This window comes from Erythranthe guttata, chromosome 3 (assembly GCF_056151865.1).
Source record: "Erythranthe guttata isolate IM_541 chromosome 3, IM_541, whole genome shotgun sequence".
In the NCBI taxonomy this organism is placed as follows: Eukaryota; Viridiplantae; Streptophyta; class Magnoliopsida; order Lamiales; family Phrymaceae; genus Erythranthe; species Erythranthe guttata.
This window is the reverse complement of record NC_142535.1, coordinates 10219089-10233949: the sequence shown is the minus strand read 5'-3', so window position 1 is coordinate 10233949 and position 14861 is coordinate 10219089. Positions and strand designations below refer to the sequence as shown.

The following is a 14861-nucleotide window of genomic DNA, read 5'->3' as shown; positions in this document are numbered from 1 at the left end:
CGAAGACAGCAAAATTGCAGGCTAAGAGCCTAAGACGATAAAATTAATTGCTACAGTAAAATTATTGTCTCAGACAGTAATATTACCGTCTCAAACAATTAAATTACTGTCTCCGACAATAATATTATTGTCTCTGAGAAAGTAATATTAATGAAAATAATTTTTTTGAAGAAAAATAAAAAAGTCAACGACGGAGGCCGACGGTTGACCTGCCGGAAAAAAAATCCATTAAAAATAGTTAAAAGATCAAAAAAAAAAAGAAAAACTCAACGTCGGAGACGGTCTCTGGCGGTGGCGTTCAAAATTGGAATAACGGTCAAAATTGGTTAATTGGTGAAATTTGGTTAAATTGGGGTGTAAATCATGAAATTGCAGTTGAATTAGGGTTTCAAGGAGTTGGGGTTAATTTTGGTATATATAAAAGAGTTTTCGTTATTTGCAAATAAGTTTGAATGAGGTGGATTTATTTGCAAAAAAAAAAAAAAAAAATATTATGTTGTAGATTTTCTTTGGATGTTAAATACCAATCCTACCCATAATGATTTATAAAACCCTAACTTCTCATATTTTCCAATAATGCCGCCTCACAATGAGAAAATTGAGTCAGTTGTTGTGGTTTTGTTAGCAGCTCTAGGGTTTCTTGGGTATATTGAACGGAGGACGGCGTTGATGGAGAAAATTTGCGCAGGTTGGATCTTAATCGACTATATTCAGTAGTCGATTAAGGTTAATCAACTATGTTCAGTAGTCGATTAAGGTTAATCAATTAAAAATTTTGTAATTTGTTGTTTTGTGAAAAAATAGTTTGTTTTCATTGTTTTTTGTATTTTTGTTTGAAAAAAAAATAGTTGGTTTTGTATTTTTATCGTTGTTTTTTGTTTTGTTTACAATTATTTGCTATTTTTTGGGTTCTGCTGTTGAATCGTGTTCGTTGTCATAACAACATTATGGCTGTTTTTGTTACTTTTTGAAATTGATTGCATTAATCAACTACGATTTTAGTAGTCAATATCTTTAACCGACTATGGTTTAATAGTCGATTAATATACATGGCATAAAAAACTGAGAATTAATTTTTTAAAAAAAAAAGAAAAAAAGAAAAACCGAGAATTAATTAAAAAAAAATGAGATAATTTTTTTTTTTGAAAAAAAAAATGAGATAATTTTGGAGTTAGAGAAGAATGAGAAGGAACATGATTAATTAGTTGGCCTCTTTGATTAAAAGATTTAAGAGGGATTTCTCAAAGAACCCCAATTAATTAATTAGTTAAGAAATGTATAGATCCCAATTAATTAATGGGGTTTTTGTGAATAAGTCCCCAACCAAACATGTTTATTATTTTAGGTTTATGGGCTATATCTCTTTCACCAATAAGCCCATCCCTTTAATATTTATTATAAATAAAGGAAACATTCATGTATATGCCAATATTACCCTCAACCATTTATACCCAATTCTTAATTGTAACCCCAATTTAATCAATTTTGTCCACAAAAATCCAATTTTTACCACAAAATTTCAATTTTGATTTTTTTTTAGCATACTTCAATATGCTCCAATTTCATCATTAACTTAATTTAATCTCAATTTGACCCCAAATTTCACAAATTATTCAATTTTGACCCAAAAGTTTTTTTTTTCAATTTTTTTTTTTGCCGTCGCATTCCGGCGTTGACTTTTCAAAAAAAAAATTCTTTCGAAATTTTTCGCCGGTTTCCGGCGTTGACTTTTTTCTTTTTTTTACTTTTTTCTTTTCTTTTCTTCCGAATTTTTTTGCCGGTTTCCGGCGGTCTCCGGCGTTGATTTTTTTTAGTGTTTTTTTAAGTTTTTTTTTTTTTTTTTTGTTTCGTTGGTTTTTTTTTTTTTTTTTTTACGTCCGCCGCTAAACGTTGATCGTAATTGTGTTGTGAATGACAGTAAATTAACGTAATTATACTGTCAATGACAGTTAATTAACGTTATTGTACTGCCGTTGACAATACATTTATGTAATTGTGTTGCCGTTGATAGTAAATTAATGTAATATTATTATTTATTATTTTTTGTTGTTTTTTTTTTTTTATTTTGTTTGATTTGTTGACAAGTCAACGTAATTATATTACTGTCGTTGACAGTAAAATAACTGTAAACACAATAATATTATTGTCAACAACATCAATATTATTATTTTTTTGGGTTTTTTGTTTTGTTTGAGTTATTCACGGAGTAACGTAATAATATTACTGTCTATTATTGTAATATTACTGTAAACACAATAATATTACTGTGATTGACGGTAATATTACTGTTGTTATAGTAATATTGTTGTCAACCACATCAATATTATTATTTTGTTTGGATTTTTTGTTTGTTTGAGTTATTCACGGAGTAACGTAATAATAATACTGTCTATTATTGTAATATTACTGTGGTTGACGGTAATATTACTGTTGTTATAGTAATATTACTGTCACACACAGTAATATTAATTCTTTTGGTTTTTTATTATGTTTACATTTGTTGAGCGGTCAACATAGTAATATTACTCTATTACACAATAATAATGAGTTTTGTTGTGTTAATATTACTGTGCTAGAGATTAATATAACAATATTACTGTGTTAAACTGTAGTTTAGTTAATTTTACTGTGTTTAACAGTAATATAGTTAATATTACTGTCAATCACAACAATATTGTTGTGTAAACGAAAAAAAAAGTTACAGAAAGAAAGAAAGAAAAAAAAAATTTGAAAAGTCAACGCCGGAGACCGGTGGGAAAAAAAAAGTTTTTGAAATTTTTTTTTTTTTTGAAAAAAAAAAGTTTTGGGTCAAAATTGAATAATTTGTAAAATTTGGGGTCAAATTGAGGTTAAATAAAGTTAAGGATGAAATTTGAGCATATTAAAGTATGAGGGGTTATTTTAGTCCTTTACAAAAATCTGGACCATGTGTGGACTTATTGGTAAAGGAGTTTTTTGTCTGGATCTTTTTATGAATAAGTACCCATTGATGGGCTTATTTGTAAAGACCCCTTAATTAATTAGTTAAGAAATGTATAGATTCTTTATGATTTTCTGTGTAAGGCATCAGATCATACACATTAAATTATGTTTATTAATTCCAGTATCTTAGTTTAGACAAGACAATGAAGCGCAGTTGAGAACTACTTCTCTTTGGAAGCAGAATAATAAAAGAATAATTATTTATTTAATTCATCAGAAACACAATATGCTTTTCAATGCACATTCCTATATAATGCACATTCCTATATATGAATTCTGCTACTTTTTCTTGTCCCGTACGACAATTCCCAAGGAATTTTATAATTCTAGTGAGTGTCAAAATCATGAATTTAATTAAAATAGAATTATATATATATTCGTGTAAAATAAGTTAATGCAAGTGTTAATATAAAAATCCAAAAAGGTTTTGAAATTTTGTCGTCGTTTGGATGTTGTGATATATATATATGGAACTTAAGTATGGATGTAATATTTCTTGATTAGATTTTTGGTGGTTTGCTTAGGGATTTTTCTGGTACGTTGCTTCTTGCTTGGAGGATATTCTTATTAACTTTACAGAAACAAAGGGAATTGATAAATAATGTGAGTAATTTATTAATTATTATCTGTTGGCTCAGTTGATGATTATTTCTCTTCAAATGATTAAAGTTTGATGAAAACATGTTACAATAACTATAAAGTTCACACACAAATGAACTTTATAGCTTAGAACGGTCACACGGTTATTGAACAACATTGTAGGTCTTGATGGTACAATACCTGTAGTTCGATTGGGACATATGTTTGTCAAATGAATCGTACTATACGTTAACTATAATTTAAGGTTTTTGCAAACATTTCATTTGTAATTAGGGAATTATGATACGTAGTTTCTAGACGTCAATCATAATTCGTTGGGCGTTGACCGATATGATCGGCTATGAAGATTAAAATATATGTTAATCTACATCGGGACAATTGGAACAAATCCGTAATCGAATAAAGAGTTATTCGAATCACAAATAGTTGTCAGCCCACAACTAGTTTACACCTGTATTATATTATTGAGGGTCACACTTCTTGTGGAGAAGATCCCTTAATATGGTAATGTTAATTAGTTAATCTTAGCTAAGTCAAAGTTCAATATGATTGAATCTAAAATTATTATAATAGTCGATTATGAACTAGAAGAAAAAGAGGAAATCATTTAAATGGATTTCAAGTGATCTAAATTGTGAATTTTCCCGATTTAGTAGGTACCGTTGAAATAGAGATTTCCAAAAGTGGAAAAGTGAAAAATGCAATATTTACTTGAATTCACGAAGAACGAATATATAATTGTTATATATTTCGGAGTTACCATTTGAGAGTTAGAAATTTAAGAAAGAGTTTTAGAAGATTTCTAATGGGCTTGCGCTTAGATTTTTAGGTCAAGTAAGTGACTTAATGTAGTCAAATAAACCTCTGTAAATAAGAGCCTTGGGATAAAGAAATCAAACACAACAATTAATATATCTCTCTCGTAGGTCTTGGCCGCCCCTCTCTCGCCTCTTCACTGCCCCGCCGCCGCCAGCACTCCACCGTCGCGATGCCGCTGCCTCCCCTCTTTGTTTTTTCTTCCGTTTTCTTTCACCTATTAAACCTTACAATTTTCTAGTGAAATTCGATTACGACGAAGAAGATTGGCAATCATTGCTCCAGTGAAGGACTTCGATGAGACCACATAGTTTTTTTATAGAGCTTACGCATATACGACTACGAGTAGATAATCAATTTTTTTTTATTCAATTATGATTAAATTATTTAATTATTTGAATCACATGAATTTTATTCAATTTAATTTAAACACATGATTTTGCATGCTACTTGATTATGCTATGTTGATGAACTTGTTATTCATATAAATCGCATGATATAATTTTTTTAAATTCCGTTGCGTTATGTATGTAGAGTCCCAAAAAATAAAACAGTTAGCTGTAGTCATACATAAAGCAAGGTGTAATTCATCTTAAGCTCAAATTTGTTCATCGATCTCTCTTTTTCTTCTTTTTTTCACACCACTAGTTGGAATGTACAATTTCCAATCATCCATCCAAGTTAGATCGTCATTGTCACGAACACTTTAATTTTTAAGTTGAATTCGCCGCACATGACTTGAAGATATGGTTGAGGGTTTCTTTGTAAAAATTAAAAAAACAAAACAAGAAAAATAAAAATAACATCATCAAATTATTTTTTCCACAGGCCGAACAAAAAATTTCACGACGGTTTGATATAATGGCAAAGAAAACCTAGGCGAACGTTTTGTACCAAAAAGAAATCTAATTTCTTAGTGAAAAAAATTGATTTCCTAAAGTTGGGTTCCATTTCACTTGTTTCAGTCGGATGTAGAACATGGTTTCGAGATGAAAAACAGATGATGCTTATAATATATATGGATAAAACATGAATGGATAAAAGATAAGTCAGGTAAACAGACAATTAGGTAGTAAGAAGGGAATATAAATCGTGCTTATGTAGCATATCGAAAAAACAAAAATTAACATGGTCATCATCAATATATATGTATATAGGTACGTAAGTACTGGATCTAAATAATTCAGCTGACCAGAAATGTGAGGTTACATAGTACGAATATTCGCCTTACCTACAAAACACACTGTACTATATATGAGATGTGACACGTCAGAGAATTGTGCCATATTACATATATAGTGTTTTAAGTGTGTTTTATTGGTAAGGCGAACATATATTCTCCTATCCGTTCGATCAGCAAATTGAAGCTCGTTTGCACTAATTAACTCCCTACAATCCAGGTTAATTCCTAATTAGCTCGAATACCAAACCACCAAACTCGAATTATCGTGCATCACATATAGAAGAAAAATCAATGAAATGCAAATAGAGCATGCATTCACTTGAAATTTCAAACTCAGTATACCTATATAACAAACCTTTTGACCTTTGCTCACCTAACAAAGTTCAAATTAAGAGCAAAAGTCAGGCTAATTATATATATATATATATATATATATATATATATATATATATATATATATATATATATATATATATATATTTATATACTTCATATTTTCGTGGTCGTCATCCAATACATATTTATAACCTGCAAAGATTTTTCTTATCAAGATGCATGTGCATGCATTATCATCTACCTAACTAATTTGACATTACCAACTAACTGTAATGTTTGTCTCAACTTATAATTTCAATATAATGATGTTTATATTGCATCACTATGTTTTCCAGTCGGTCGTCACGAAAAGTAAACATTATATATGTTGCTTCTCGTTTTAGAGCTAGGTCAGTATTCGCAAGAAAATATAATATATGCATAACTTTATAATTCTTATATAATTAGATCCCTACATTCATTCATATCTTAATACATTGTTTTTCAGAAAAAAACACAGGTTATAACACATATACACTTTCAATTTTTTAGGGTTTATAAATTCATTCAGGTAGGAATTTAGCATGACTAAAAAGCTCGTTCGAAAGCTCTACATTCACAAGACATACTCAAGGAGAGAGGGTACTCATTCCACACTTAGACAGTGTATAAGTCGTACAAATAATCTTCGATGTGGGACAAACAGCCAATACAACCAACTAACTTATATAACCACACAAAGTAATTATTAGGGTTTTCAATAATATTAAATCCACAAGAAATTCTAACCAGGACCAAGTAAAGTACACTTACAATGTGATTGGCCTATACTACTCGAGAACAATGATCGATCACAATGTAAGTGATATCTTACTTGCCAAGTGATAATAATTAAGTTCGATTTAATTCATCCCAAATTAAATATACACCACCAAATAAAAATATACAACATTGAGATCATATATGATCTTCTTATTGAGTTCCGGGGTACCTCGTCTTTTGATCAATGCCAAAATTATTTGAAGTAGCAGCTCCAAAAACCAACGAGTTCATCTCACCCCATTCCATGCTTGCAGTAGTATAATTACTACCGTTAACAATATCATCGTAAAAGAACTCCAGCCCTCGTAAATTGTCTTGATTTTCACACACAACGCGTTCAATTTCAGCCGTGAAGCTAAAGCCTGGCCCGTTCAACAAAGTACTCATATCGAAAAGGGGTTCATTATTTGGCAAACAAGGAACATCTTGACATGTTGCATCATGCAAAGGAATTTGAGAAGAGGAATTCGGTAGGGCATAACCGTAATTAACCGGTTGAATGAGTAGTGACTCATCTATGGCGGGATAATAATGAAATTTGAGATCTTCACCATCATCAATAACATTATTTTGATTACCGCCATTCGAGAATCTTCCTCCGAGTTTAACGAGTAGCTTTCGGATGTTAGAGTGGTCGTTGTTAAAACGAGGCTCTTGGTCCGAGTAGGGTATAGGTGGAAGCAGTACATCGTGAGGAGGAAGTTGAGCAGCTGGCGGCGGCGGCGGCTCGTAGGCGGCAACCGGAGTTTGGCCGGAGTAGTAATTGTGCTTTCCTCCTCTTGCAGTACTCCTCCTCCTCGCTTCGTGTAATTTATCCTTGCGCTGCTTTCCGAGGAGTTTTTTCTTAAGCCTTGTGTTCCAATAGTTCTTTATATCGTTATCAGTTCTCCCAGGGAGCTGAGCTGCAATTATTGACCACCTCACTACCAAAAAACAAGGCTTTAGTGACAGCCGATTTTGTCACAAAAAGCAACAAAATCAGTCACTATTAAGCTTTAGTGACGGCATAGGGACGGAATATGTCTGTCAAAAAAACCCTCGTCACTAATTTAATTAGTCACGGAGATTTTAATTCCGTCACACCGTTTTTCACAGAAACGTTCGTCACAAATGAAAGTAATTCCGTCAAAATTACCATATCGAAGACACCTAAAATATATGACGGATTCCGTCACAAGCAATATTTTTCTGTCAATAATTTGTCACTACCTAACAAAATGTTTTCCCTAAAATTGTGACGGATTCCGTCAAAGTCAAGTTTTTGCAGTCAATAATCCGTCCCTAAACTATGTGACGGATTCCGTCACAAACAGTTTGTGCTGTCAATAACCCGTCCCTAAACTATGTGACGGATTCTGTCACAAATAGTTTGTATTGTCATGAATCCGTCAATAAACATGAAAATATTTTTCCTAAAATCTGTGACAGATGCCGACATAAACAATTCCTGTTGTCAATAATTCATCACCAATGAAAGAAAGATTTCGTTATATATTTGTGTCACAAAGAGCGTCACAATTAGTCACCAATCCTCTGTCACAAACACTTTGTCACAAATTGTCCGTATCAAAAGAAATGTACAACAAAACCAATAAAATGATCATATAAGTATATTAAGACAAAACCATTATCTCTGTTGTGATATTTCAAAAGTTTGATAATATATCTAATGGTAAAAATATACTACAAATGTCGAGCCATAAATATCATATATAACAAAGACCCAATCTCTAAACTATTGTCTTGTATCACCTCCAACATCCGCAAGCCATGTTATCGTCGTTTATATTTCTCTCCCTCTCATCCCCTCAACCCCCACCAGTTCATCTTGGACGATCTTTCCAATTTGACAATTCGACAACTTCATACTATATCTGAGTAGCACGTGGTCCCTGCCCAACACTAGGTCTCACATCTGCATCTTTACGAATAATCTAAACTGCATCTGACAATGTAACACAAAAAGGTGAAATTTCAAATAAACTAAGTCCAATTTTCTTACATAAAGCAGAACCCCAAGAGAAAGAACACCAAAAGAAAATTACCCCCGATCACATACCGTATACCAGTTACTATAGCTGTTAAGCTTCCGTATTGAATATCCTGCCATAAAAAAATCAACAAAGATCAGAAATAATAAGAGGTATTGCCCAAAATATTAAACAGTTAAATTACCAAAACGAATATCAGAAAAACAAAATGTGCCAATTAGAGCCAACCATATATCGTATTCTAAGATAGAAGACAAATATTTTGATTAAAAAAGGAACAACTATTCCAAGCAAGAGCATAACCAAAACCTGTAGAATGGCCTGATTATACAAGTACCATTTTAATGTTGGAACAACTTCATGAGTATAAGCTGTGGTCCCCATGTAGGTGTTAATGCACCCAATATGTGAAGAGGGAGACGAAACAGAAGCTGCATAGCTTCTGCTTATGCGCAGGACTTAAAACGTCTTGGACCTCAGGGTCCATCTAATTAAAACACATTCAATAGTTTCGAATTCACATCATCCAATTATAATTACCTACAAACATCATTTATTGTTTTAGAAAGTACATATAGTATAATGCATATCTCTTATGCCTCTGTAGATAGCAACCACAGGCTAATGTCATAATCTACAATTTACAAGGATTTATTTCAAAATAATGGTGGGATATAGCTAACAAATAACCCCATACGCCCAAATTCAAGAGAATTTTTTACATCACCGAACCGAAACTTTTGCTGAATTAACCAATAAAGTCAAATACATCTAATATACACAATAAGGTCGACAATGCAAAATGTAAAGTGTCCCTCAATGTTGTGGCTCTAATTATCTCAATATGTATCAAACCATCACATTCTACTCGGTTTTCACCCACCTATTAATTTACAATTCAAACAGAAAAGCTACGCATATATATATATATATATATATATATATATATATATATATATATATATATATATTGATAAATTAATCCTGAAATTTACCTTCATGCCCAAATGATAGTGTACCGACGAGGACAATCGCTCGCCGCTGCCTTTGGGTGTAGATTCATCGTACAAATCAATTATGGTTCTCCGCCATCACATTTGTTTTGTTGCCCGACATTATAAATCATTTACCCCCGATTTATGCCGCTGCCGCCATTGCCCTTTGACGATGAGTGGAGAAAATTGAATTTGAAAGCGTGAGTGTGTGCCCGTGATGTGCAAAACTCAAAAACCTAAATGGCTTGTTTTGGGGGGGTTTCACTATGACGCCGTAGTGGGGGGAGTTAATGCTAAATTATCATTAATTTATTAACTTTTAACTAGTTTTTTTTTTTATTATTTAAATTCAATTGTTATCAATATCTTTTATCATCAGTTTGATAAAAACAAAATTAAAAAAAATATAGATATAAAAATTAAATAAGAAGGTCAGACCAATATTTTCCGCTTCATGTTCAAAAAATAAATTGTGGTTTTAAGTAATAATAATAATAATAATTATAATAAATCAAGAATCAAATTAATAATTTAGTGTACATTAAATGTGGTATTTTCAACATATATTGATATAACACTAAAATTTGTAAATAATAGATTTTCAATAATAAAACAAAAAAAAGGATAACATATAATAATAGTGTAACTAGCTTAAATACAATTTTTGTGCACGCCATTATAAGAAATATTTTAATAAATTGACTAATTATCCATTTTACATAATTTCTATAAGAAAATCAAATTACTTGAAATTGTTAATAAATTATAATAAATAGGTTGCATTTGTTATATTATTCTATATTTTTTTTCTATTATTTTATTTTTTATGGTTTCAAAATATAAAATAAATAGGGCCAGTTAGTGACATAATTGGGATTTTAACCAACATGTAAATAACTTTTTTTTGAGTAAATAAATAACATTTTTAAAGAGATATATATAGCGAACAAAGGTAGTGACAAACTATGAAGAAATTTAGATTGTGATGGATCTATGACTAAATAAATATTAGTAAGTGATTAATGAAGAATTTAAAATATGACAGAATTGTGAATGGATAATACGTGAGACATTTGTGACGAGAAGGATGTTGTGACGGATCAATGGCACAACTCAAGAATATGACGGATTTATGACTGAATTTTATGTGACGTGTTTGTGACAAAAAGGATGTGATGATGGATCAATGACATAACTTAGAATGTGATGGAGTTGTGACAAAAAAAATTGTGACGCATTTGTGATGAAAATGATGTTGTGACGGACCAATGACAAAACTTAGAATATGACGGTATTCGTGACAGAATTACATGTGAAATATTTTTGACGAAAAGATGTTGTGACAAATTTGTAACTCATACTAATTAAATTACATATCCATAAACAAATTATGACAAATACTATGACGGAATAAATTTCTGTTACAAATTATGTGACCGAAATGTGACCGAATATTTATTGTCACAAAATTCGTCACATAATTCATAACAATTGCGTCAAAAGCAATTGTAAATTGGTTTTATAAGAATCGATCACAAATTTGTCACTAATTCAGTCATTCATTGTGACAGATTTAGCCTGTCACAAAATTTCTGTTACAAAAGCCTTGTTTTTTGGTAGTGCCTGTTCATCAAATTTCAGATTATATATTATTTTGACCTAGCCAGTCGAAACTATATGTGTGTATATTAAAACAATATATATATAATATATACCTGCTACCGATGGTTATGTAGAGGCTGCAAATGATGTTGTCTTCATCTTGGGAGAAACCACCATGTTTGAGGTTGGGGCGGAGATAGTTCAGCCATCTCAGGCGGCAGCTTTTCCCGCATCTCTTTAGCCCTGCAGATTGAAATTCATTTCATTCGTAAACAAAATTAATTATATATATATATATATATATATATATATATATATATATATGTATATGTATATGTGGATATATATATACCGATCTTTTGAGGCAAAGAGATCCAGTTGCCGCCGGTGCCGTGTTTGTCGATGTAGGATTTGAGCTTGGAATCTTCTTCAGGAGACCATGGCCCTTTCTTCACGTTTGCTTTGTCACAACAAGGAGCTCTCCCCATTAATATCTATATGTATATATATGATCGGTCAGTCTTTTCTGAATATGTATATATATTTGCTTCTTTCTTGATATATCTTTGGAGTTGGGGTTTCTGATCTTTTGCTACTACAGAAAATTACTGTGCGCCCGTGTCTGTGTGTTAGAGAGAGAGAGAGAGAGAGAGAGAGAGAGAGAGAGAGAGAGAGAGAGAGCAGACATGAATGAATGAATGATTCAAAAAAGGAGCATATAGCAAAAAGTAGCTAGCTAGCTAGGGAGGACATACATATTAATTAGAAAATTATAAATAATGAAATGTGGCAGCTGAACAGAATATCAGTGTTTTATCTTCTTGTCTTTCTCTGACTAGAATCATTTATATACGTGGACAATTCAACCTAGTGCTAATCTTACTCAAAACATTGTGTGACCACTATATATGACCGTAATCCAAATGGAATTTCCGAACACGGATTCCAATTCCATTTTTTTTCCATTTGTTCCCACACTGTTTTTTATTTCAGAATCGAACTTATATGTATATGATATTTCCCAAAAATTCCAATTTTGGTTCTGATTTTCATTTCCCAGATGGTCCATTACCAAAAAGTTTACCGTGAGATATTTATTGATAGGGTAATGGCAAATAGGCCCATGACTATGACACTTAATTAAAAGAGGAACATTCAATTTTTTTGTCTTTCAAATAAATCCAGCCCATTCAAACTTATTTGCAAATAAGGAAAATCCTTTTATATATACCAAAATTACCCCCAATGCATTAAAACCCAATTCAACTCCAATTTCATGATTTACACCCCAATTTAGTCCAATTTCATCAATTAACCAATTTTAACCATAATTTCAGTTATGACCCCATTTTTGACCCGCCACCACCGGAGATCGCCGGTCGCCGCCGTTGACCGGCGTTGATTTTTTTTTTTTTTTTATTTGAAAAACTTTTTTTTCTTCCTCAAATTTTTTTCCGACCGGTCGCCGGGTCTCCGGCGTTGATTTTTTTATTTTTTCTTAATAATTTTGTTTTTTCTTAAAAAAAATATTTTAATTAATATTACTATCTTGGCTGCTAAATTACTGTCTCCGACAGTTAATTAACTGTCGGAGACAGTAATTTAACTGTTAATTGACTCTTTTTTTTTTCTTCAAAAATATTTTAATTAATATTACTGTATTCGTTGCTAAATTACTGTCTCCAGCAGTTATTTAACTGTCGGAGACAGTAATTTAACTGTTAATTGACTTTTCTTTTTTCTTAAAAAAAATTATTTTAATTAATATTACTGCATTGGATGCTAAATTACTGTCTTCAACAGTAATTTAACTGTCTGAGACAATAATATTAATAATATTAATGTTCGGGAAAATAATATTCATAATATTACTGTCCCAAACAGTAATATTACTGTCTGAGACCGTAATTTAGTAGCCAAGACAGTAATATTAATTAAAATATTTTTTTTCTAAGAAAAAAAATTCAAAAAAAAAAAAAAAAAGTCAACGCCGGAGACCGGCGGTTAACGGTGGTTGACCGGCCGGAAAAAAATTTCAGGAAAAAAAAAAGTTTTCAAAAAAAAAAATAAAAATAAAAAAGTCAACGCCGGAGACCGGCGGTCTCCAGCGGTCAACGCCGGAATCTGGCCGGAAAAAAAAACATTTCAAAAAAAAAATTATTTTCTGAAAAAAATAAATAAATTGGGGGTTAATGTGATAAATTTGTTTAAATTCGGGGTCAATGTGTAATATTAAGGAAGTTAGAGCATAATGGGTGGAATTGATAAGAATTATATTGTGAAGGGTATTTTAGACTAAAGACATGGGGATGAGTTTAATTGATAGACTGTTTTTTTTGTGCACCAAAATGCATTTAAGTCCCATGTGATGGGCTTTTTTGCCATTCGCCCTTATTCATAAAGATGTTCAAATAAAAAAATCTTAACAAAAAAGTTCGGATATTGTTTAAATGCATGTGTAAAAGAAAAAAATACTCCCCCATATTTTAATATGCTCTAATTTCATCATTTAATTCAATTTAATATCAGTATAACCCAAAATTTCACAAATTATTTTTCGACTGTCGCCGCCGATGCCCTTTTTGTTTGTTTGTTTTTTTTTTCGATTTCATACTTTTTTTTTCCTTTCTTATTCCGCCGGTCTCCGACATTGACTTTTTCTTCAACATATAACTATTGCCCTTTAAACAGTAATATTGTTGTGGTTGACAGTCATATTAACTATACTACAGTTTAACACATTAATATTGTTATATTACTCTCTAGTAGAGTAATATTAAGACAACAAAAATCAATATCATTGTGTAAAGGTAAACATAATAAAAAGTCAAAATAATTAATATTGATGTGGTTGATAATAATATTACTGTCATCTATACTAATATTACTAACGACAGTAATATTACCGTCAACCACAGTAATATTATTGTTTTTACAATAATATTACAACAGTAGACAGTAATATTATTACGTTAATCGGTCAACAAATCAAACAAAATAAAAAGGCCAAAAAAAATAATATTGATGTGGTTCACAATAATATTATTGTGTTTACAATAATTTTACCGTCAACAACAATAATATAATCACGTTGACTTCTCAACAAATCAAACAAAATAAAAAAAGCCAAAAAAATATTGGTTGAAAGTAATTGTACTGTCAACAACAATACAACTGTTAATGACAATACAATTACGTCAACGTTCAGTCCGGCGGCGGAAAAATGAGACAGAAAAAAAAATTCAACGCCGGAAACTAGCGGAAAAAAAAATCATAAAAAAAAGTTTAAGAAAAGAAAAGTCAATATTTAATTTTTGTGATCAAAATTAATTAAACTGTGGTTACAATTATGAATTGGGTTTAAAGGGTTGGGAGTAATTTTTTCATATACATTAATTTTGTTTTTATTTATAATACATATTAAAGGGATGTGTTTATTGGCAAAACAAATATAACCCCTGAACCTGTTATAATAAAGATGATTGGTCAGGAACTTAAGTATAACAACCCCTTCCGAAATGCCCAAATATTGCGCATTTCTCAGAAAAAGTTGTA

At 31.1% G+C, this 14861-nt stretch overlaps 1 protein-coding gene and 1 long non-coding RNA gene across 2 annotated transcripts; both read right to left on the bottom strand.

The window, feature by feature from the left end:
- Positions 1 to 6650: 6650 nt before the first annotated feature.
- On the bottom strand, positions 6651 to 12008 carry LOC105961510 (uncharacterized). The gene is made up of 3 exons (XM_088815500.1): positions 11659 to 12008; positions 11420 to 11549; positions 6651 to 7637 (listed from the first exon to the last, which is right to left on the bottom strand). Exons 1-3 carry the CDS (start codon positions 11792 to 11794, stop codon positions 6869 to 6871), a joined length of 1035 nt encoding a protein of 344 aa, XP_088671626.1. The 5' UTR covers positions 11795 to 12008; the 3' UTR covers positions 6651 to 6868.
- Positions 8297 to 9981, bottom strand: LOC148771744 (uncharacterized). Its single transcript, XR_016030287.1, has 3 exons — positions 9705 to 9981; positions 8778 to 8821; positions 8297 to 8663 (listed from the first exon to the last, which is right to left on the bottom strand). It is a non-coding gene; the product is annotated as an uncharacterized LOC148771744 (long non-coding RNA).
- Positions 12009 to 14861: the final 2853 nt, after the last annotated feature.

Excerpts from the sequence above, each read along its gene's own strand:
- LOC105961510 (XM_088815500.1), bottom strand. The coding sequence starts at position 11,794 with ATGGGGAGAGCTCCTTGTTGTGACAAAGCAAACGTGAAGAAAGGGCCA. Across the intron at positions 11,550-11,658 it reads CTCTTTGCCTCAAAAGATCG|GGCTAAAGAGATGCGGGAAA; the intron begins GTATATATATAT and ends TTCAATCTGCAG. Across the intron at positions 7,638-11,419 it reads TACATAACCATCGGTAGCAG|GTGGTCAATAATTGCAGCTC; the intron begins GTATATATTATA and ends TTTGGTAGTGAG.